The sequence below is a fragment of the Pristis pectinata genome, chromosome 12 (assembly GCF_009764475.1).
Source record: "Pristis pectinata isolate sPriPec2 chromosome 12, sPriPec2.1.pri, whole genome shotgun sequence".
Taxonomy (NCBI): Eukaryota; Metazoa; Chordata; class Chondrichthyes; order Rhinopristiformes; family Pristidae; genus Pristis; species Pristis pectinata.
The window spans coordinates 10243167-10265435 of record NC_067416.1 but is presented as its reverse complement, the minus strand read 5'-3'; the positions used below and the strand labels follow the sequence as shown (position 1 = coordinate 10265435).

The 22269-nt window shown below is 41.5% G+C and overlaps 1 protein-coding gene and 1 non-coding gene across 3 annotated transcripts in view; one reads left to right on the top strand and one right to left on the bottom strand.

The window, feature by feature from the left end:
• Window positions 1-21913, top strand: part of xpnpep1 (X-prolyl aminopeptidase (aminopeptidase P) 1, soluble) — a 65134-nt gene extending 43221 nt beyond the window's left edge. For both annotated transcript variants that reach the window (XM_052027449.1, XM_052027450.1), the window contains 7 exons: window positions 2049-2120; window positions 4281-4341; window positions 7696-7765; window positions 10260-10433; window positions 14995-15071; window positions 18414-18512; window positions 21611-21913. In XM_052027449.1, the coding sequence (XP_051883409.1) occupies window positions 2049-2120; window positions 4281-4341; window positions 7696-7765; window positions 10260-10433; window positions 14995-15071; window positions 18414-18512; window positions 21611-21730 (673 nt within the window). In that variant the 3' untranslated portion in view covers window positions 21731-21913. The remainder of the gene's footprint in view (window positions 1-2048; window positions 2121-4280; window positions 4342-7695; window positions 7766-10259; window positions 10434-14994; window positions 15072-18413; window positions 18513-21610) is intronic.
• On the bottom strand, window positions 20331-20401 carry trnad-auc (transfer RNA aspartic acid (anticodon AUC)). Its single transcript has one exon. It is a non-coding gene; the product is annotated as a tRNA-Asp (tRNA).
• Window positions 21914-22269: the final 356 nt, after the last annotated feature.

The window sequence follows — 22269 nt, the reverse complement described above, 5'->3', positions numbered from 1 at the left end:
CACGTATGTCCATTTGCCAGATATTTGCCCACTAATCTAAACTACCTATATCCCTTTGTAGCCTCTTTATGTCCTCTTCACAGCTTATTCTTTGTATTATCAGCACAGTTAGCAACCATTACCATTGATGCCTTCAAGTCATTTATATAAACAGTAAATAGTTAAGGCCCCAACACTGATCCCTATGGTACATTCACTCATTGTATACTGCCACTCAGGACACAAAAGAGACTACAAATCCAGAATCCGGAGCAACAAACCAAACTGCTAGAGGAACTCTCTCCAGCTGGAGGAACTCTGTCCAGCTGAAGGGTCCTGACCCGAAACATCAACTGTCCATTTCCCTCTACAGATGCTGCCTGACCCACTGAGTTCCTCCAGCAGTTTGTTTTTTGATCCAGCAAAGCACCCATTTACACCTACTCTCTGTTTGCTGTTAGCCACCCAAGTTTCTGTCCATGCCAGTATGTTACCTTTTTTACCTTGAGCTCTTGTTTTCTGCAGTAACTTTTGAGGTGACGCCATTTAAAATGCCTTCTGGAAAGTTAAGTATAATACACCCTGGGTTGGTTGGTGAGCTTTGTCTTGGGCATAACTGCCCTCAGTTTCCTGGAGCTTGGGTGCGTGAGGACTGTTGTTCCTAGCACTTCATAGTTACTTTGAGTCACATTTTTGGTTTCACCTTTTCCTTCCCTGTTCTGCCACTTGTTTTGTTGGCCTCCTTGCTCCTCTTTAGAGGAAGTACCACTGTTGCTTTTTGGAAACTTAATGGCACCTCCAACTGCTTTAGAAGTTGGTCCCCTTTAAATTATGGGCTGTACTTTTCTTCCTTGAGTAATCCAGTCCACTGGGTCTCTTTTGATCTGCTATGTGGTCTTTAGAAGTAGCTGATGAAGGTTTGTTCCTTACGTCCTCCTGTTTTGTTTTCCTTCCTGTTCTTCTTTTACTCCTCAACCTAGTACTCCTCCAGTGGGATGACAGTGGAGGTAGGAGTCTTGGTTTCTTTAGGAGCAGCACTGACTGCTGTTCTCAGGAAGGGCGAGGTTTCATGCTGGGTTCCTGGTACAGAAGCACTGTCAAGATAATTTAGCACCTGATTCCAGTGGCGCACCCCTTTCTCGGTAAGCGTTCTGAGTGCTAAACTAGGTATTAGTGTAAGGTCTCTCCTTGTAACTTCTAACCTTTTTCCCTGGGACAGATGTTAAGCCGACTGGCTTGCAGTTTTCTGCTCTCTTCCTTTTTTTTTTGAATAATGGAGTCATTTTTGCTATTTCCTTGAATGTAGTGAATTTTGGAAAATTAAACCAAATAAGGAACATTCTCACAAGCCATTTGTTGAGATCCTAGGATGAAGTCCATCAGGACCTGGAGACTTGTCAGTTTGCAGTTCTGACAATTTGCTGCATGTATTAGACCGCATTTGTGTGAGCACTATTATTCTCAATAATAGTGCATATTATGTCCGCTTAAACTGCTCCAAGAGGTTAACGTCACACCTAAAACTTGACAACTTGGTAGGGTCTTGTTGACTGCTTGAGGTAACAGTGATGCAATACTGAATTTAAGAGGAAGAAATCTTTCCACTTTGTGTCCTTAAGGTTAACGCTTCCAAGGGTACAATTCATAGTTATTGGTATTCTACTGATGCTGAGTGACTTCCCTTCATGTGTAAATGCCTGTAGTGTGGAGCGTGTGAGATCTTTACCCTGTCCTTGTCAAAGTCTGACTTGAGCAGGAATTGTTTGGGAATGATCAAAATATGGCTATTACCACAATTTTCTTTCCCCATTTACCAACTTGATGACGTACTGGATTTAATAGTGCTACACTTACAACCTCCCAATTTGATTAAGTAACCCCACAAGGAGATGTGGAATGAAGGTAGATAAATGGAATTCCAAAACACATACTTCATCAGCTAGTTGAATGGCAACACGTGCTCAGTGGGCTGAACAGTGGATCCTGTCCCTATTAAAGGCAAGTGCTATGCAGGTTACATTCAATGCTTGAAAATTACTTGAATTCCAAATTTGTTTTGTCATTTTTAGGCCTACCCCAAGCACAAACAGAACTTTATCATTAAATGAAATCTATCTTTTGGATTCTGGTGCCCAGTACAGGTAAGACAAAGTACTAAGTTAATTTGCATAAATGCTTTGCAATATTTTGAGGAGGAAAAATTGAATGATGTGATGGGGTGGTGGCAGTGTAATCAGTATGAAAGCTAGTACCAATTTCCCAGTGGAGAAGTGATGGGAGACTACATTTATGTGAATCTCATTGTGTCATTGTAAAGCATCTCCTGATGTTTTACACATGACTTTTAAGATATAAGGTGATGTGGATGAATTGATTCATGCGCGGGTTCCTAGAAATTTCACTGGTGAAGAGACTGATGATGGTCAGGAGACTGGGGAAAACTCCCAATGTTGATTTAAATAATATCCTAAGTATTTAACATTTACTTGCACGGCCAGACAATGCCTTGATTTGAGGACTCAACTCAAACATTTCAGCTTGTGTCTTGGACTTATGACTGCAAGGAATTAGTATCATGAGGAGTTGATTAAACACACATCCTTTGAATGAGAGGAGAGAATGCTTCCAATTGACCAACATTTGGAGTTGGAAATTAAAATCTGGAAGGTTAGATGTCAATATTTAAAATGGAGGATTGCATTGTCTTGTGCTCCTTTTGGGTTAATTGGCCATAGCCCATAATGTCAATGTCTTTTTGCTTGATCAAATAAATTATGACAATGTGGATTAATGATCCCATTTTAACATATTTAGGCAAAGATATCTTTGTTTATGGATCGTAGGGCTCCATGTTATAGGTGCAATTCGTAAACACATTTTAATCATTTCTATCTGTATATTTAAAAAGAAAAGGGAGAATTATACACATTAAGGCTTTATTACTTGCATGTGCTCCATTAGTATCCAGAAGTTCAGTCCCCAGAGAATTATCAACCTTTACGTGCAGCTCCTTCATCCTTTGAAAGGGAGGCAGCCTCTGTACACAAGCTCCTTGGTGATCCCTCACTTTGCTTCTGTTGTGTTAGGCAGATTTTTTTAAAAATAGAAATTTAACTGTCATACTAGGGTGTTAATGGTTTTCAGAATTGTCATGTAAATCCATAAAGACACGAGACTGCAGATGCTGGGAGCTGGAACAAAAACACAAGGTGCTCAAGGAGGGTCAGGCAGCATCTGTGGAGGCGGAGGGATAGTTGACATTTGAGGTTGAGACCCTGCTTCAGGACTGAGAGTGCAGAGGGGAGGTAGCCAGTATAAAGGGATGAGGTAGGAGCTGGAGCAGATGAAGAGGGGTTGATGAGGTGGAGCCAGGTGGGGGAGGGAAGGGTGGAGATGGTGACAGAGACTGGGAGGTGATTAGTGGAGACAACAAAGGGCTTCAGATTATGGAATCCGCTAAGAAAGGAAGGTGGTGAGTGGAACCAGATAATGGAGGAATGCTGGGTAGGTGGGAACAGTTGGTGGGGTGGGGGGGGGGGGGGAAGGATAAGTGCATGAATTAAGTGTGTGGGTGATAAGCAGGTTTGGGGGACCATGAGAAAAGAAACTGGGTTACAGAGAGCTTGGAGGGGTGGTTTTAGCAGGAAGGGGTGTGCAAGAGGACCTGGGTGGATCAAAAAGGGAGAGAAAGGTTCTGAGGAGATGTGGGTTACCTGAAAGGATCCATAAGTGGTGTATAAATGAATAAGAGTAATGTTCCATGGTGTTACACTTCCATGGCATGATAACAGTCCCACATAGGGAGTTTGAATGTATGGTACCCTTCTTTATTCTGAGACAGACATTTTCTGTTCCACCCCAGAAACTTGATCTACTGTTTATCCCAATCAAAAATGCAGCATTCCACATTAAACCTTGTCTCAGTCGGCCCTGTAATATGGACATGAAGCCTCCCATGGCACTAATTTAAGAAGAGTGTGGTAGATTTTCCTGAGGGCCTGATTAACATTTATTAAACTTTAAACAGTAGTAATAAAATAATCTTGCTGTTCTTTGTGTGAACGTGTGCAAAATGGCTGCCTACATTACAGTGGTAACTATACTCCCAATAATGAAGTGCCTTGGGACATCCTGAGGTTGGTAAAGGCTTTGTGTATTCTTTCATCCTTTAAACGAATAAGCAGAGTTGCTCTTTGAGTTGTACTGTCGGATCTTGGCAGCATTACTACTGTTACTTTACATTGTAAAAAAAGTAAAGCGCTTGGTTCTTTCTAAAAGTTTGTTCATTGTGCTTCATCTAGGGATGGAACTACGGATGTCACGCGCACAATGCATTTTGGCACTCCCACTGAGTTTGAGAAGGTATGTTATCCTATTAATGAGATCCAATGGACCATTGATCATTTAACTGCAGAAGAACCTGTTAACAATATCAGAACCATGTGGTTACATCGATCAGAAAAGGATGAATAGACTATGTCTCTTTCCTCTGAGGGATGAGCTTTTAGAAGATTTTAAAACAGCAAAACATTTTCATAGACAAAATGCACTTGTGGGAAGGGCAGCACTGAAAGCCATGCTGGATCATGTAGATGGCTATTGGTAGTGCCACAGAGAGCCTGAGATTCTGTAGAAAGCTGTTGGTTAGTTGCATTGGTAAATGGTTTATTATTTTCATATGTACTGAAATGCAGTGAAAAACTTTTGTTTGCATGCCATCTAAACAGATTGTTCCATACATAAGTTGGTTTATTATTGTCACATGGACCGAGGTACAGTGAAAAACTTGTCGAATAGCTTCTGATGTCTGGCTCATTCCTCTTAATGATGGCTGTTCTCAGTCACCTGATGCATTCCACATCTCTTTATAGTGCATTGATCTGCCTGATCCTGATCTCGTCAGTGTGTTGTGGTTTGGAATTTTAATGTATCTCGGTAGGCAGTTGATTGGAATCTAATTGATGTTTCCTTCAGTCTTGACCTAGCTCATTATTTTCCATGTACATTGGAATTGGTTTATATTGTCACATGTACCAAGATACAGTGGAAAAACCTGTCTTGTATACCGTTCATACAGAGCAATTCATCACACAGTGCATCAAGGTGGCATAAGGGAAAACAATAACAGAATGCAGAAGAATGTGTAACAGCTACAGAGAGAGTGCAGGTAGACCATAAGGTGCAAAGTCAAAACATTTGGTTATGTCATCTTTGCTTTGTCCCAATATTCAACAAATATATCTATGTACATACATTGAAGAACCAATCATTGCCTGTATAAGTAGGGGGGATAAAATTCCACGCTACTTATGTCAAGTGGCTCCCTGCTGTTGCAGCTACTGTTTTAACAAAGGGGCTTGTGTTTACACAGCTGTACTGCTTTCAGAACATTCTCTCCTCTCTCTCTCTCCTCTCTCTCTCTCCTCTCTCTCTCTCCTCTCTCTCTCTCCTCTCTCTCTCTCCTCTCTCTCTCTCCTCTCTCTCTCCCCTCTCCCTCTCCCCTCTCCCTCTCCCCTCTCCCTCTCCCCTCTCCCTCTCCCCTCTCCCTCTCCCCTCTCCCTCTCCCCTCTCCCTCTCCCCTCTCCCTCTCCCCTCTCCCTCTCCCCTCTCCCTCTCCCCTCTCCCTCTCCCCTCTCCCTCTCCCTCTCCCTCTCCCCTCTCCCTCTCCCCTCTCCCTCTCCCTCTCCCCTCTCCCTCTCCCCTCTCCCTCTCCCCTCTCCCCTCTCCCCTCTCCCTCTCCCCTCTCCCTCTCCCCTCTCCCTCTCCCCTCTCCCTCTCCCCTCTCCCCTCTCCCCTCTCCCTCTCCCCTCTCCCTCTCCCCTCTCCCTCTCCCCTCTCCCTCTCCCCTCTCCCTCTCCCCTCTCCCTCTCCCCTCTCCCTCTCCCCTCTCCCTCTCCCCTCTCCCTCTCCCCTCTCCCTCTCCCCTCTCCCTCTCCCCTCTCCCTCTCCCCTCTCCCTCTCCCCTCTCCCTCTCCCCTCTCCCTCTCCCCTCTCCCTCTCCCCTCTCCCTCTCCCCTCTCCCTCTCCCCTCTCCCTCTCCCCTCTCCCTCTCCCCTCTCCCTCTCCCCTCTCCCTCTCCCCTCTCCCTCTCCCCTCTCCCTCTCCCCTCTCCCTCTCCCCTCTCCCTCTCCCCTCTCCCTCTCCCTCTCCCCTCTCCCTCTCCCCTCTCCCTCTCCCTCTCCCTCTCCCCTCTCCCTCTCCCTCTCCCCTCTCCCTCTCCCTCTCCCTCTCCCCTCTCCCTCTCCCCTCGCCCTCTCCCCTCTCCCTCTCCCCTCTCCCTCTCCCCTCTCCCTCTCCCCTCTCCCTCTCCCCTCTCCCTCTCCCCTCTCCCTCTCCCCTCTCCCTCTCCCCTCTCCCTCTCCCCTCTCCCTCTCCCCTCTCCCTCTCCCCTCTCCCTCTCCCCTCTCCCCTCTCCCCTCTCCCCTCTCCCCTCTCCCTCTCCCCCCTCCCCTCTCCCCCTCCCCTCTCCCCCTCCCCTCTCCCCCTCCCCTCTCCCCCTCCCCTCTCCCCCCCCCCCCTCTCCCCCCCTCTCCCCTCCCCCCTCTCCCCCCACACACACAGTGCCCCACTCAGTTTGGCGATGAGCTTTCAAGGTCATTAAAAACCACAAGGCTACTGAGTTTAATGTGACTAGAGGGTTAGTGTGGGGATTGACTCTGAGGGGCAGACTGGGTTTAGTGCAATAAACAGTGAATTTAGAAGAAACCTCTATAGTCTTTATTGAAGGTTGGGAATTTGATACCAGGTTCTACAGAATTGTTGAGGTGAATAATATTGATGAAAGATCAGGTAAAACATAAATGCCAGCACAGATAATGGTTTGAGTCTGTTTTATATTCTCTGTAATTCTAGATGATATTTTTAACCTCTGTTAAGTGATCACATCTGTCCTCTGAGATACTCCCCATGACAATTATGGGTAACCCCTAATTAGTTTATTCTTTTGTTTTTGGTGACTGTCAGTGAATACATTTTCTGTAGAGAGTATGAGGAAGAAAGTTTCTTTATGGTCATCAATGAATTATTTGGCATGAGATTCATTTGCATGTATAGATTATAACTAGCAACCCGCACATGTGAGGTGACAGAAGTCAAAGTCAAGTTTGTCATATACACGAGTACATGTGTGCACAGGTGCAATGAAAAACGTACTAGCAGCAGCATCACAGGCACAGAGCATTAGAGATGCAACATTATACAAATCATAAACATACATTATACAAGAAGGAAGGCAATTAGAACAGAAGAGAGTCCATTGTGCCAAGTGGTCATAGTGTTGCTATATCGAGGCAGTGATTAGGTTTGTGCAGGTTGGTTTATGAACCAGTTGGTTGAAGGGAAGTAGCTGTTCTTGAACTTGGGAGGCTGTGGTGGATTGACACAGTTCATGACTAGCAAGAAGGATGATTCAGTTTTATCACCATCTAGTTAGAGAGCTACCTTGAAATTATTATTTGGACTTGGTTTATAACCTTGTGCAGTTTAGTTTCTGGCCAACTTTTGTGCTCATCATTGTCTTGAGAGAACTAATGGTTATCATTTGCAAGTTTCATGGATAATAACTCTTGGCTTGTGTGCATGGGATGGGAGTTCTGTATCCAGCATGTCATAGGATCAAATTCATGTGATCTTTCAAAGTAAAAGTTTAGAACTTAATTGCAAGAATGAGGTACATTTGTGGTGAGATGCATCTATTCTTTTGTACGTGTCCTCTAGGAGTGCTTCACTTATGTGTTAAAGGGACACATCTGTCTGGCTGCAGCAATTTTCCCAAGCGGCACCAAAGGTAAGATCTATATGGCAGTGTTGTGAATGAAGAAAAATGAAGGCTAATTACTTCTAGCCATGAGGAAAAAAAATACACCGGTCAGTTATTTCATAAAATTATTCACCACTTGAATAGTAGGAGTGTGTTTTAAAATAAACCAAGGCATTAGTGAACCCATAACGGTCTGAACAAGCAGCAGGTTTTAACTTGAACTTCCTTGAACAAGTTAATGTACGTCAAATGCTGTTCAGTGCTAACCAAAAGGATTTAAAATAAAGTTTATTTGGCATCTTAAATGAAGGAGAACTCACTGAATGGTCAATGACATCTGGGAAGCAATATGCTAATGTTACTGGGACAGGAGAAGGTGTGAAAACACTTACCAAGGTGATGGCAGAGCTGAGGTTGTAGCTATCAGAAAAGAATGGGGTGGCTGAAGTTTTGTTCATGAGAAAAGATAGGGCTGTACTTAGTTTTAAAGTAACTTACAGGTTAACCGCAGAGAAGGCAGTTCCACTTATTGGTGGAATCGAAAGCTAAAGCTTGTCACTGTAGGACTGACGTTAATAAACTCAATAGCAATTCAGTGGGATTATTTGTCCAGAGTGTGGTGAGAATCTGAAAGTTGGATGAAAGGAGCGATGAAGGTGAAGTTAGGTCGATAAATGGGGCGGGGGAGGTGCAGGGGAGGAAGAAATAGAAAAACCTGCAGATTGGGTTGGAGTAAGGCAGGAGAGGTTCATGATGAGCACAATCTTGAGTCAAATGGCTCTACTACAGATTCAACGTATCTCCCAAGTGGAAGTTCACATTGGAAGTAAAATAGTAGCTCTGTGAACTGTGCGCAATTCTGGTCAAACCATTTAGGAGAAATCTGAAAGCCTTGGAAAGAGGGCAAGAAAATTTACTTACCAGCAGTGGAAAGGTTGCAAACCAGATGGGACAGATTTAACATGGGTGGTAAAAGAACCAAAGGTGACATGAAGAAAATCCAGATAGTGAGTGTCAGCATCTGGAATTCATTGCTTAATGATAGTACAAGTGAGATCCTGTAATGGCTTTCAAAGGCAAATTGTATCAGTACTTTGTGGAGTCTGTGGGTTTGAGTGAGAGCAGTGGTGGGGTTAAAAATTATAACTCCAGGGAAAGGGGACTGGAGTGAAATTAAAAGTGGAAAATACAACAGCATTTGAATTTATTAAGCGCTTTTGCAGAAATGTATATTGAGTAGTTTCTCAAGAAAAGGAGAGCCAAAACTGAACAATTGTGGGAGAGTCAGAAAGCTTGATTCAGAAGCTTGATCTGGGGGATGTGCTTTGAGCAAACTTCACTTTTACAAATTTTACAGGCTAGTCTGTGCGGAATCTTTGAACTTTTAACCAATTCCTTCTGTTGTACAGAAGAGCATTTGTATTCATTCTGCAATGAATTCTAATTGCTTTTGATTGGTGTTCTGCAGAGGACATTTAGGGTGGGGGGTTCTGCATTACTAAGGTGCCTTTTAGCCCTAGCCCTAAACCTAATCTGATCAGATGCAAATTTTCTCATTCTGTCTACATTTGTCATGAACAGAGCTGAAGCTGCCCTAAGTCATCTTCCCCTCTGGATGTTAGTACGTAGACTGAGGTGATATTTTTGGGGAATGTGAAAAGTTGGGATTTTCCTCACTCAGAGCAGTGGAGGCTAAAGAGGAACTTAATAGAAATGTTCAAAATCATCCAGTAATTATGGCATGAGGCTCAATAACCACAGATCAAAGCCTAACTTGCTCAAAAGAGGTGAGATGAGAATTTTTCTTGCATGTTGAGCAGTGAGTTGCAATGCACAGATTGAAAGAGAAGCAGATTCAGTAGTAACTTTTAAAATGGAATCGAATAATCAAAGGGAAATATGTGTAGGAATCTGGAAATACAGGTAGAGTATGTGATAAAGGCTGAAGCTTGTTGCACAGAATACTAAAATTAATTCATCTGTCCTGTAGACATAGTGGATTATAGAAGTTTAGAAACAGCAGACTTGGACCAGAGTTGGAGCTGCAAATAATCTGCTGGAGGAACTCAACTTGGCTTTGACCCAAAATGTTGACAATTCCTTTCCTTCTACAGATGCTGCTGGACCCACTGAGTTCCTCCAGCAGATTGTTTATTGCTCCAGATTCCAGCGTCTGCAGTCTCTGGTGTCTCCATTGGAGCAGAGTTGAACGGCTAGCTGGCCATGAATGACTGAGAATAGCTGTCAATGTGATAGAGCAGCAGCTTTGAACATGTACCATGGCAACTGATGATCCTTGGGTTTTGCCAGTGCTGTGCAATTAGATAAGTGAATCATTGATTTTGTAAGAGCTCCATGGTAATGCACTCATTTGGTCCAAACCCAGTGGGAGCTTGACAGTGCTTTGTGATGAATCGATAACTCCTCTCAAATGTTCTTGCATGTGGTCACCTTCAACATAGCACTGTGTACCTGGCACATTTCAGTACATTTACTTCCACTATATGTTCATTTCTGCCAGGGCATCTCCTCGACTCATTTGCAAGAGGCAGCCTTTGGGATCATGGTTTAGATTATCTTCACGGCACCGGACACGGAGTTGGATCTTTCCTGAATGTCCACGAAGGGCCTTGTAGTATTAGTTATAAAACGTTTGCTGATGAACCGCTTGAGGCTGGAATGATCCTGAGTGATGGTGAGTGAAGGTGGGATATAATGAGTAATGGTGTATGTATCTGATCATTGGGCAGGTGACCAGGGAGAGCAAAGGATGACAAAGTGCCAAGGGTGAAATATCCACAGGCCCCTGCACTGGGGATAGGTAAACCTTCCAGTAGTTTTCTGGAATATTACTTCTTGCAAATAAATGCAAAACTGCTTGGGTTTTGCAAAAGTTAACTTCAGTAAAATATATTTTGTCAAACTTGTCACCTATATCCATAGAAAGAATATAGTGGCTCCTATGAGTGGTAGCTCAAGTACTCTGTCACTCTGAGTTGCACACTTACAAATAAATGCTTAGTGTATAATGACAGCTAAACTGTCAGTGTCACAGTCATTACAGTGAAACTGTCAGCAACTTCTGGCATTCTTGTGTGTGCAGCTTAAACATGGAAATCTGGAGGCTGGTGTTAGTAATACACTGAGTCTCCACAGAGCTGCATACACCTTGCAGTCTTTGTAGATATATCTATTGCAAATCACTGACATAACCTCAACTATTTGCGCATTGTTCTCACTTAAAAATTTTTCTCCAAACTTTCCTGCGTCCTCACCACAAAATTCAGCATCGAAAGTTTGCAAAGGAACATCTAAACAAGACTGATGCATTTTGGAAACAAGTCCTATGGACTGATGAAGTTAAAATAGGACTAATTGGCCGCAATGAGCAAAGGTATGTTTGGAGAAAAAAGGGTGCAGAATTTCATGAAAAGAACACCTCTCCAACTGTTAAGCATGGGCGGTGGATCGATCATACTTTGGGCTTGTGTTGCAGCCAGTGGCACGGGGAAAATTTCACTGGTAGAGGGAAGAATGAATTCAATTAAATACCAGCAAATTCTGGAAGCAAACATCACGGTCTGTAAAAAAAAAAGCTGAAAAGAGGATGGCTTCTACAACAGGATAACGATCTTAAACACACCTCAAAATCCACAATGAGCTACCTCAAGAGGCACAAGCTGAAGGTTTTGCCATGGACCTCACAGTCCCCCGACCTAAACATCATCAAAAATCTGTGGATAGACCTCAAAAGAGCAGTGCATGCAAGACAGCCCAAGAATCTCACAGAACTAGAAGCCTTTCCCAAGGAAGAATGGGTGAAAATCCCCCAAACAAGAATTGAAAGACTCTTAGCTGGCTACAGAAAGCATTTACAAGCTCTGATACTTGCCAAAGTAGGTGTTACTAAGTACTGACCATGCAGGGTGCCCAAACTTTTGCTTCGGGCACTTTTCCTTTTTTGTTGTTTTGAAACTAAAGGATGGAAATAAAAAAGTAATCTTGCTTAAAATATTAAAGAAATGTGTCATCTTTAACTTTATGCCGTTTGGAAGTCAGGTCATCTTTTACTTGCTTTGCTATTCACAGTATCAGAAATTTTGACTAAGGGTGCCCAAACTTTTGCATGCCACTGTATCTCTGTCCTCTGCCTCCTTCACTGCTGGGACAAGTCCAAATGCAGACTGGAGGAATGGCGCCTCATTTTCTGTCTTGGGATCTCACAGCCTAACGGGATGAACATCGAATTCTCCCACTTTAAGTAAACCAACCCCCCCACCCCACCTTGTCTCTTTTCCTCCCTGTCCTAGCCGATCTCTTTTTTTCTTCTCACCATTTTTTTCTCTCTCCTTTCCCTCTCCTCCCCTCCCCCCATGCCACCTGCCTCCATACCTTTGACCCATCCCCCGGTGGATCTGCTTTCCCCTCCTCCCCCACACCCGTCTATCACTATCTCTTACCTGCCTCTACCTTATCACCACCTTGTGCCCACCCTGCCTCCCCTTCTTTTGTCTACCTATCACTGCTCTGTTTTCCCTACTGTATATATTCGGCTTCCCCTTCTGGGGAGGTCTTTTGGGTCAGAAGGGTTCTGACCCAAGACTTTGACTCTGCTTTTCTCCACGGATGCTGCCTGGCCTGCTGAGTTTCTCCGGCATCTTGTTTTATCACTTCATTGACTACATAAAAATCCAGTTCTGCAAATAATTGCAGTACCAGCTTCTTGTCACCAGATGTCAGTATATTTCACTCTGTGAATGCCTGTTAAAGGTTATTTATTCAATGTGGAGAACATCTGAGGGTTGAAAGTTATGCTGTCAACGGTTTTACTGCAAAAATGCTACTCGCTTTTTTTTAAATGCAAGTTCCTAATGAAAGGAAATTTGTTTCCTCTCTTGCCCAGCCTTTCACAAATAAGCAGGATTTTTAAATAGCAAAGTGGTCTAATTTCTGTGCTGTCAGTCAGTTCGGGATTTGGTAAGGGATGGGGGTAAAAGTGAGTTGATCTACCTCAAGTTAGAGTTGATTAATCCATTGTATTGTCATGAACTATTTAATAGTGTTTCAGGGATTCAGTGACTAAGTAATTAGGAAAGGGTTCTTGTAAGTAGGATTCGAATTTACAATTAACAAGTGTGTATTAACTTCATCTGTATTGTAGACCCCCTTTTTTTTGCTGAGCTTGTTTTCAAGAGCTAAGGTTAATGCTTTCAATTAACTTTCCACCTGAAACACATTTACGTTAACTTTTAATAACAGTATTTGGAGTGAGTGGCCAGAGAAAGTAGTTGAGACAGGTACAATAACAACATTTAAAAGATATTTGGATAAGTACATGGATAGGAAAGGTTTAGAGGGATATGGGCCAAATGAGGGCAAATGGGATTAGCTCAGATGGGCACCATGGTTGGTATGGATGAGTTGGGCTGAAGGGCCTGTTTCCATGCTATATTACTCTATAAATTTAGTTGTGTTGTTAAATAGTTGATCCAGCCATATTTCTGGGTATGCTGCCCAACTGTTTCATTTGTCCACGATCACTTGGATTAATCTGTTCGTTCATCTTCTTGCTGTTTTGTGATGTCTGTCTTGGGACAAAGTACCTACATTTTTCTAAGCAATGGTAGTTCATTGTGCTTTTGAAGTCATTTTATACTTAAAGCTCTTTGGGCTGTCAGTGAGAGATGTGGTTAATGTAAGTCTTTTTGACATTACCTTTTTGGCTCTGGTATAGTAACATGATAAAACAGTTTTGTCTGCTACTGCATAGAGAGTATAATAACTTCACTAAAAGATTAAATAAGCAATATAGTCATCTATACTCCAATCAGATTTACAAATCTCGACAGTCTACAGAATTCATCCACATTGATAACCCTTATGAGAAATGCTTCAATTCTGGTTAGAAGGTGCAGTGAAGTTTATATCAGGGGACATTAAATATATTGTTTTGCATGCAAGAGAGAGTATCATATTTTCCAAAGGTGTATTTTGTCATTTATAATTTTGATACTTGTCTGACACCATCATTGCATCCCCCACAGCTCACCTCCTTGCTTTCATTAGACCTGGTGTGTATTCTTGGTGTTTTTTTCCAAGTTGTTCTGTGATTATCACAAGGTGCACAATAGGTGGACCTTGGATTGATCTTCTAATTCATTGGCATTTTTACTTTGTTTTCCCTCTCTCATTTTCCCACCTTGTTATTCAGCCAAGTTTATCCAAGGCGGAGGGTTAGTGGGATAGTATTACATTTCTATAGATGTATGGTGGAGAGCATTCTGACTTGGCATCACAGCCTGGTATGGAGCCTCCAATGCACAGGATTGCAAGAGGCTGCAGGGGATTGTAGACTCAGCCAGCTCCATCACAGGCACAACCCTCCCCACCATCGAGGATCTCTAAGATGCGGCGCTTCGAGAAGGCGGCATCCATCATTAAGGACCTTCACCATCTGGGACATGCCCTCTTCTCATTACTCCCATCAGGGAGGTGGTACAGAAGCTTGAAGACCCACACTCAATGATTCAGGAACAGCTTTCTCCCCTCCGCCATCAGATTTCTGAAATTGGCGCTAATTATTTCTGTAATGTATAAATTTTTGTCTTTGCACTGTACTGCTGCCACAAAACAACAAATTCCATGTCATATGTCAGTGATAATAAATCTGATTCTGCTAGCCCTTTACCTGAGAAATGTGACAGAATCTCTACTAAACTGGTGGAGTTAGTGAAAATTGCAGTTGTTGCTAGTCATAGGTTTTTGTATTCAGTGTTAATATGTTCTACTCTATGATATTGCACTATTTTAAAATTAATAGTTCTTTGCTAAGTGATGCATTAAAGTACCAAAGGCTCAGAGAAAATTGAAAACAAATGGAGGTGAACTATTAATGCAGTAGTCATCAAAAACAAGGCTCCCAAGTTTGTTGTGTTCCATTCCCTTTCTCAGCGAGACACCACTGATTGCTTAATTATACGAGCAACAATGATTAAAATTCATGGTAGAGAGAGGAATCCTATCATGGAAAGCGATGCTTTGAAAAGACCATAATACATAACTCGGTATGACCTAAAAGAAACTGATTTGTTGCATTGTTATCAAAGCTAATAGTGGGAAAATGAGACAAAGCATTAAAACTGAATTAACAATACCCCTTTTGCTCTTCATGCAGTAATGACCATCTGACATAACTAATGAATAGTGTTTTGATATCTGGGGGACATTAACTGATAAATTTCTGTCTTTATTTTTAGAGCCTGGCTATTATGAAGATGGTAGTTTTGGAATACGGATCGAAAGTATATTCCTTGTAGTTCCCGCACAAACCAAGGTAAATTACCAGCCCAAGTGTTTTGTCTTGTTCTGAGCATTTCAATTTTTTAAATGTGGGCCATGACAAGAATCACGTTGGGTGGACTTTTCATCTCTGCTGGGTGTCGTTCAAGTCCATTTAATCTACTTTGTAGCATCTGCCTTATTTTTAAAAAAAAAGCTTGGACTTCATTCACATCAGGGGTATTGGAAAATAGAGCTTTTTGCTCTGTTAGATGCAGAGCAATATTTGTTCTTTAGTAGCATGGGTTGTATGCAGCTCACCTTTCCCGGTTTCAAATTTCCATTCCTCACAGCTGCCCTCTATGTGACCTTTTAGAAATAGATGAGTCAATTAATGCAAAAGTAATGATTATTTCAATACCACAGAGAGGAAATGGGTCTGTGTCTGGCAAAAGGTTTTCTCTTGAGCAAGTTAAAATAATCCTTCATGCATTGGTTTGGACTAAATTCAACCTCAGTCCAAGCAGTGGAAAATGTGTTCTAGCGCAATAGATTCTGTCCAAAACAAAGCTGTGGATGCAGTTGTGCTTGGCAAGGACTTTTTTTATGCTGCCTTTCTTAAAAACAAAGTGAATTGAGATATTTTGTTGCTGGGTTCAAGAATATCCTAATTAAATATTTCTACTTGCCCGATTAGACCTATTATTGCTGTTTCTAAGTCACATGTTACTACCTCACTGAAGGGTTGTGATAAATTAGCTAGGCAGTCCCACATGGCTGAGCAAAGGACACATGTAGTTATAAGTTTTTGTAACCCTGTTCAAATATTGCTTCTTCAATGTCCAACTTTGCCTTGTATTTTATATTTGCATACATATTCGTAAGAATAGCATTCACCCAAATTAGAAATTTTCTCCCTTCATTTTTTTAAGTGCATGTTTTAAGGTTCTTAATAAAGCAAATATATTAGCCAACAAATGGCTGTGATTAAACTAGAAGATTCAACAACATGTGGGCCATGATAGATTATCTGATCATAGTCATGTAGCTTTTTGTGGGGTCTTGCTATGCACTTGCTTCTTACATTACAGCAGACTACTCTTCCAAAGTTGCTCATTGACTATAATGCACCATAGTATGACTTGAAAGGGATGTGAATGGTGCTTTTAAACATGTTTCAGGGTGCATACCTCCAATGGATGCTCAAAAGACACTATGCAGACTGCGCACTGTTGTAGTTCTATGGCTAAATGCCACCTAGGTGTAGTTACCCCTGTGTAATCAGCTCCCATTTTGATTTGAAACTTTTCTGTATTTTTGTTATTAAGTGCAACATGCCGGTGCAGATTTTTAATTCTGCCTTGGGTATTCTAGATTTTTATCTTGCGGGCAAATAACATCTGAGTGCAGCTGTTCTGATGTTGAATTCTTTCTAATGGAATATTATTACCATAGTGTTGAAACAGCAGCAGCCTTAAAATGTTCTTCAGGGATGCTTTTGTCTAAGTCTGGACTTCAATCATCTATTTCAACCCCAACAACCTGCAATATACTCTATGATCAGCTGTCAACTGAGCAATTTATTCGTTAAGAGTCCTTTCATTCTGTCTCGGACTGTTCATTTATATCAGATCATTCATTTTGCCTTGGTTATCACTGTTTAGTGCAGACAGGTTGTTCGTGTTTTCCTTCATGAATTCTTGAAGTCATCATTCCTTATATTAACCATCAGGTGCTCACCCCCCCTATTTCTAGTCCATTTGTATTTTCAATAATATTCACCTCTGGCTATTATTGAAATTGTGGCTGGAATTTTACCTGTTGCATATTTTGTAGCTTCAGTTTTCTTTCTTAAAAATATTGTTGAGAATACCAAAAAAAAAAGTGAAATACATAACGGGTTAATCAGCAATGGAAATTATAAAACTGGTCAACTTTGCAGATAAAGCAATTCGTCAGATCCATTCTAACAATGTATTAATGCAACTTGTTCTTTTGGATACTTACCATGCTTGTCTGCTTTGCTTTAATGTTGTTTCTTTGGTAGCTCTCAATTGGATTGGTGATGCCGAAGAAAAGAATTAACGGCTGTTTTAGTGAAATAGGGAGCTTTGTCTCAAATGGAGAAAAGACTTTCATCACTTATTTAGTAAAGTTGTAAGAATTGTGATTTTCACACCTCCCACTTCCATTATTAAATTGTGGTTTATAGATCTGATTCTTCCTTGACAGAAGCACAATTACTCACAGATTACCTTTATTTCACTTATAATGTGTGGATTAAACAACAAGACTCCTCCTGATGTCTTCCAGTAAATGTTGTTTCACGTTAATTGTTCTTTAGGCTTCTTTGTGTTCACTTTTTCTTTGCGGCTTTGTGTTACCTTTTCTCGTCATCTCCTCCAGTCTACAGCATCACAGATCCTTCCTTTTGTTCACTTCTCCCTTGCTCTTTTCCTTCAACTTAAAATTCACCTCTAACTTCCTCTGGCTCTTATGAGTAGCCTGTTTTTCTCTCTCCCTACAGATGCTACCTGATCCATTCAACACTTCCAGCAATAACTATCAATTAATCCACACCTAACCTTGCATCAGGAAGGCCCCAGTGGCAGAAAGCTTTGGCGAGATTGATTCCAAAGTCACATTTTTTCATGTTTCAAATTTCTCATGCTGTATCCCAAAATATTACTTTCTGACAAATCTATCCAATTTTCATTTGAATGTAGTAATAACTGATTCCTTCCTTTGCCCTAGCCTGTCACGTAGCTTGACCCACAGCTCACTGAAATATTGTTTCTACCAATTCATTTTGAAATTGTTTCCCTTACCTTGGAAAGAATGAAGTTCAGAAAATCATTTTTCTTTCCAACATGATTCTGGCTTTCTGTTCAGTCCCCATTGATTTCATTGCAGTTTGCAATATTGATCATCAGCATAATTACCCGAGCATTGATTTTGTTACGTTAAAGCAGTTGGAAATCCCTTGGACTCTGTCGTGCTAGAGGTGTTAGTAGTGAGTATAACCTGACTGGTGCAGACATGCAACTGAACAAATAGACTTGAATAATTGTAAGTAAATGCAACAAAATAGATAAAATGCAAGGTTTACAATCCCTGGAATCCTGCCATTAGGATAAATTCCTGGTGTCCCTCAGAGTTGAGGTTAGAAAAATTAAAAGTCTATTCACAGATGTATGACAAAGGATGGTAAAGATTTGTTTTGCTGGGTGTGCAGATCTAACTTCATTTCAAGTTTTATAATCTCTGTCATCACTGGGAAAAATGAGTATACGTTGTAGTAGTTTATTGCTTTGTTTTTCCAGAGGTAATTCACTAACAGCAACTTTTCACAGGAAAACTAAGCATTGCATTAACAATAGTGTTTATTTTTGTATAGTACCGATTTCTGAACAGAGAGAGCCTGAGCTTTGAAGCATTGACTCTTGTCCCAATTCAAACCAAAATGGTGAATGTCGAGATGCTTACTGAAAAAGAGGTAGGAATTTGTTGTAATTGTTTAGACATGAATTGGATATCTCTTATGGATATCTGTGCATATCATTGTGAATCAACTATGAAATATACAGTGGTTGGTTGCTTGTTAGTTGTAGTTTCACAGTGTATATGCAACCATCTTTTGGTGTAATAACACAAATAATTTTAACAAGATTTCTGTATGGAGTGTTGATTTGAGAACTAAATTCTGTGAACTAGAGCTTGGTTCTGATTATCTTTGTGTTTAGTACTTAATTACTAGCAATTATGTGCAATTAATAGGGTAAAATATCCCAAAGTGCTGCGTGTATGTTTGCAACATTTTGGGATATACTGTGTAATACTGGGGGAGCCTTATCAAGGTTCTACAGATAGCTTAGAGCAAAAACTAGAGAAGTCTGGGGAGGAATTCCAGAGCTTAGTTCTTGGACAGCTTTAAGTGCAACCACTTACAGTGTAAGGATCAAAGCCAGCATGCGAGGGCGTGCAGAGATTTTACAGGTTTAAAGGGATAGCCAAGGTTACTGAGGACAGGAAGGGCAAGGCTGTGGAGGGAGTTGAAAGCAAATGTGAATTTTAGAGTAGGGGTGATTCCAGTCAGTAGCTAATGTCAATCAGCCAGCAAACTAGAGGGCCTGAGTTATAGGGAGAGGTTAGCCACGCTGGATCTTTATTCCTTGGAGTGTAGGGGAATGAGGGGTGACCTCATAGAAGTTTATAAAATCATGAGGGGTATGGATTAGGTGAACAGTCATAGTCTTTTCCCCAGGGTTGGGGAGTCCAAAACTAGAGGGCACGGATATGAGGGGAGAGATTTAAAAGAGACCTGATAAGTAATTTCTTTGCAGAGAGGATAATGAGTACCTGGAATGAGCTGCCAGAGGAGGTGGTCGAGGCGGGTACAATTTCAACACTTAAGAGGCATTTATAGGTACACAGAGGGGAGAGGCTTGGAGGGTTATGGGCCGAACGTGGGCAACTGGGACTGGTAGGGAGGATGCTGTGGTTGGCACAGACCAGTTGGGCCGAAGGGCCTGTTTCCGTGCTGTATAACTCTATGACTATGACTATAACACGGGAATGCACTTGTGCAGGTTAAGATAGTTTTGTATTACTATAAGTTTGCAGAAAGAAAAAGACATGTTCACACCGTATATTTCATGACCTCTAGATGTCTTAAGATACATTAGAGCTAGTGAAGTATTCTTGAACTTAACGTAGAAAATTCAGTAGTTTGAACATTGCATGTATGCTCATGACTAGATAATCTGTTTTGTTTTAGTAATGTCCTTTTGGGGTACAAATATTGCCTTGGACTCTGGGGGGGTGGGGGGCAGAATAATTTGTCTGCTGTTCTTTGAAATAATGGCTTGTTTGGTTTTTGGAATAAGACTGAAATTGATATCCCATTAAAAATGACATCTCTGTCAATACAACGTTTCCTCACTAATGCACTGGACTGCTGGCTAGAATTTGCAGCTTTAAATTATAAGATGAGATATCTTTATTAATCACGTACATGGAAACACAGTGAAATACATCTTTTGCGTAGAGTGCTCTGGGGGCAGCCCGCAAGTGTCGCTACGCTTCCGGCGCCAACATAGCATGTCCACAACTTCCTAACCCGTACATCTTTGGAATGTGGGAGGAAACCGGAGCACCCGGAGGAAACCCACGCAGACGTGGGGAGAACGTACAAACTCCTTACCGACAGTGGCGGGAATTGAACCTGGGTTGCTGGCGCTGTAATAGCGTAACGCTAACCCCTAAACCACCGTGCCTGCCCCTACACCACCGTGCCTGCCCCTAAAGATGCAATTACATTGGCCGGGAATCAAACCCGGGCCTCCCGCATGATAGGCGAGAATTCTACCACTGAACCACCAGTGCAAGGTAATGTTCAGCTGAGGAATAGCAGTGGATGGTTTCAATCCATTGACCTCTGGGTTATGGGAACAGCACATTTTCGCTGCACCACTGTGCTGTTTTTTGAACATAGAATGGTACAGCGCTGGCCGAGCTATTCAGCCCACAATATTGTGCGAGGCCAAGGATATTTCATGGCTCCTTTTGGTCTTCCTAGTGGGATTCCAAGTGGGATTTTAATCCATAGCCTTTATACTCAGGAGTGATGGTGCACAGGACGGTGAAAGAGTTAGACTGGCCAAGTGAGCATTGGACAAACTTAGGTGAAACAAAGGCATTGATGAAGGTTTCTGGAGCAGATAAGCTGAGGCAAGAGATATGATGTGAAGCTTATTTTCAGACCACGAAGTTTCAACCTTAGACAGTGACCAGTGAACAGAATTTGTTGCAAAAATCTGTTAATTAGTCCTTAAAATCTTGTAGACTGGTTGCCTCCTAGGTGACCTTGGTACCTGGAGATTGCCAGCAAGTTTGCAAAGTCGATGGGAGAACATCAACTTCTGCATCTGAATATTTTAATCAGTCATTTAAAATTTCCTTCAAAATTAGTTTTCAAGTCTATCAAAATTCATTAAGTTTATAAACGGTGTTCCATCTTAAATGAATGTTGAGAAATTGTGTGAGTAAGGGGGAATAAAAGTGAACAACTGAAATATTGAACAGACAAATTACTGTAGACTGGGTTTAAATGAATAAAGTATGGGGGAACAGGAGGATATAAGGGGAAATGAAGCTTGTACTTTTATATTTTCCTAAATAGATTTCAATTTTAACAGGTAAATAATTGGATTAAAAATAATCTTTATTTCCTGTAATGTACTTGAACAGGAGGTGTGTGAATTGACAGTCGCAAACTCGTGCTGACAATGTGTGCAATTATTTGACACAAAACCATAATTCTGCCGATGGATATGTGATTAGAACAATTATAGATTTATCAGGCATCCATTAGAATGTGGGGAAATCCATTTGGCTTTGTTCACAATCGCCAAAATCTCATGTTTCAGACACTAAAGTGTGACTTTTTTTCTTTCAGTTATTCATTTATCTCAAGATTCAGCTCCTTTTGATCCTCCCAACATACAGTATCTCCTGCAATGCAATCACTCAACACCTTTGTTTATTACGTTTAAATTTATGATGAATAATGCCACTTTTATCAATGTCTTTTAGCGTGATTGGCTCAACCACTACCACCGGTCATGCAGAGAGGTGATTGGAGCGGAACTGGAGAAACAGGGAAAACTGGAAACATTGCAATGGCTCATAAAGGAAACCGAACCAGTCAGCTGATGGGCCGAATGAAGTTTGCAAAAGAAAACCTATTCGTTTATCATGCGCACTTCTCTCATTATGACCCACTGTAAATGTATTCGGCAGATAATTCACCATTGTAATACACTTTCGGAAACTAAAATGATGTCTCCTTCAAAGTTATTATGTAATTCTTACAAATAAAATATTTCATGCTTCTAAGTTTTCATTACCTCTATTTCCTTCTGAATTGATTTTCAAAGGACTTGCATTTCCTTTCATGAATCTCAGTTTTAAAAAGCTGTTTTTGATGTTTGTGTTTAGGGTTCCAAGCCTTGTGAGCGGATGAGGTATTCATCAAGTCTGAGATCACTGTTTGTGGGTAGCTTTATTATTTGAGATGAAACTTGAATTTGTACAAAGTACTGCTGCGTGTTTGCACCCTGCCCTCCCAGCCTTGTTCAACATCTCCCTTTACCTCACACATCTGCATTCACTCCTGCACCAGCCACATGTTGGTTTTAAAATTCTTATCTTTTGTTTTCAGTTTCCTCCCTAGCTTTGACTTTCCTCTCCCT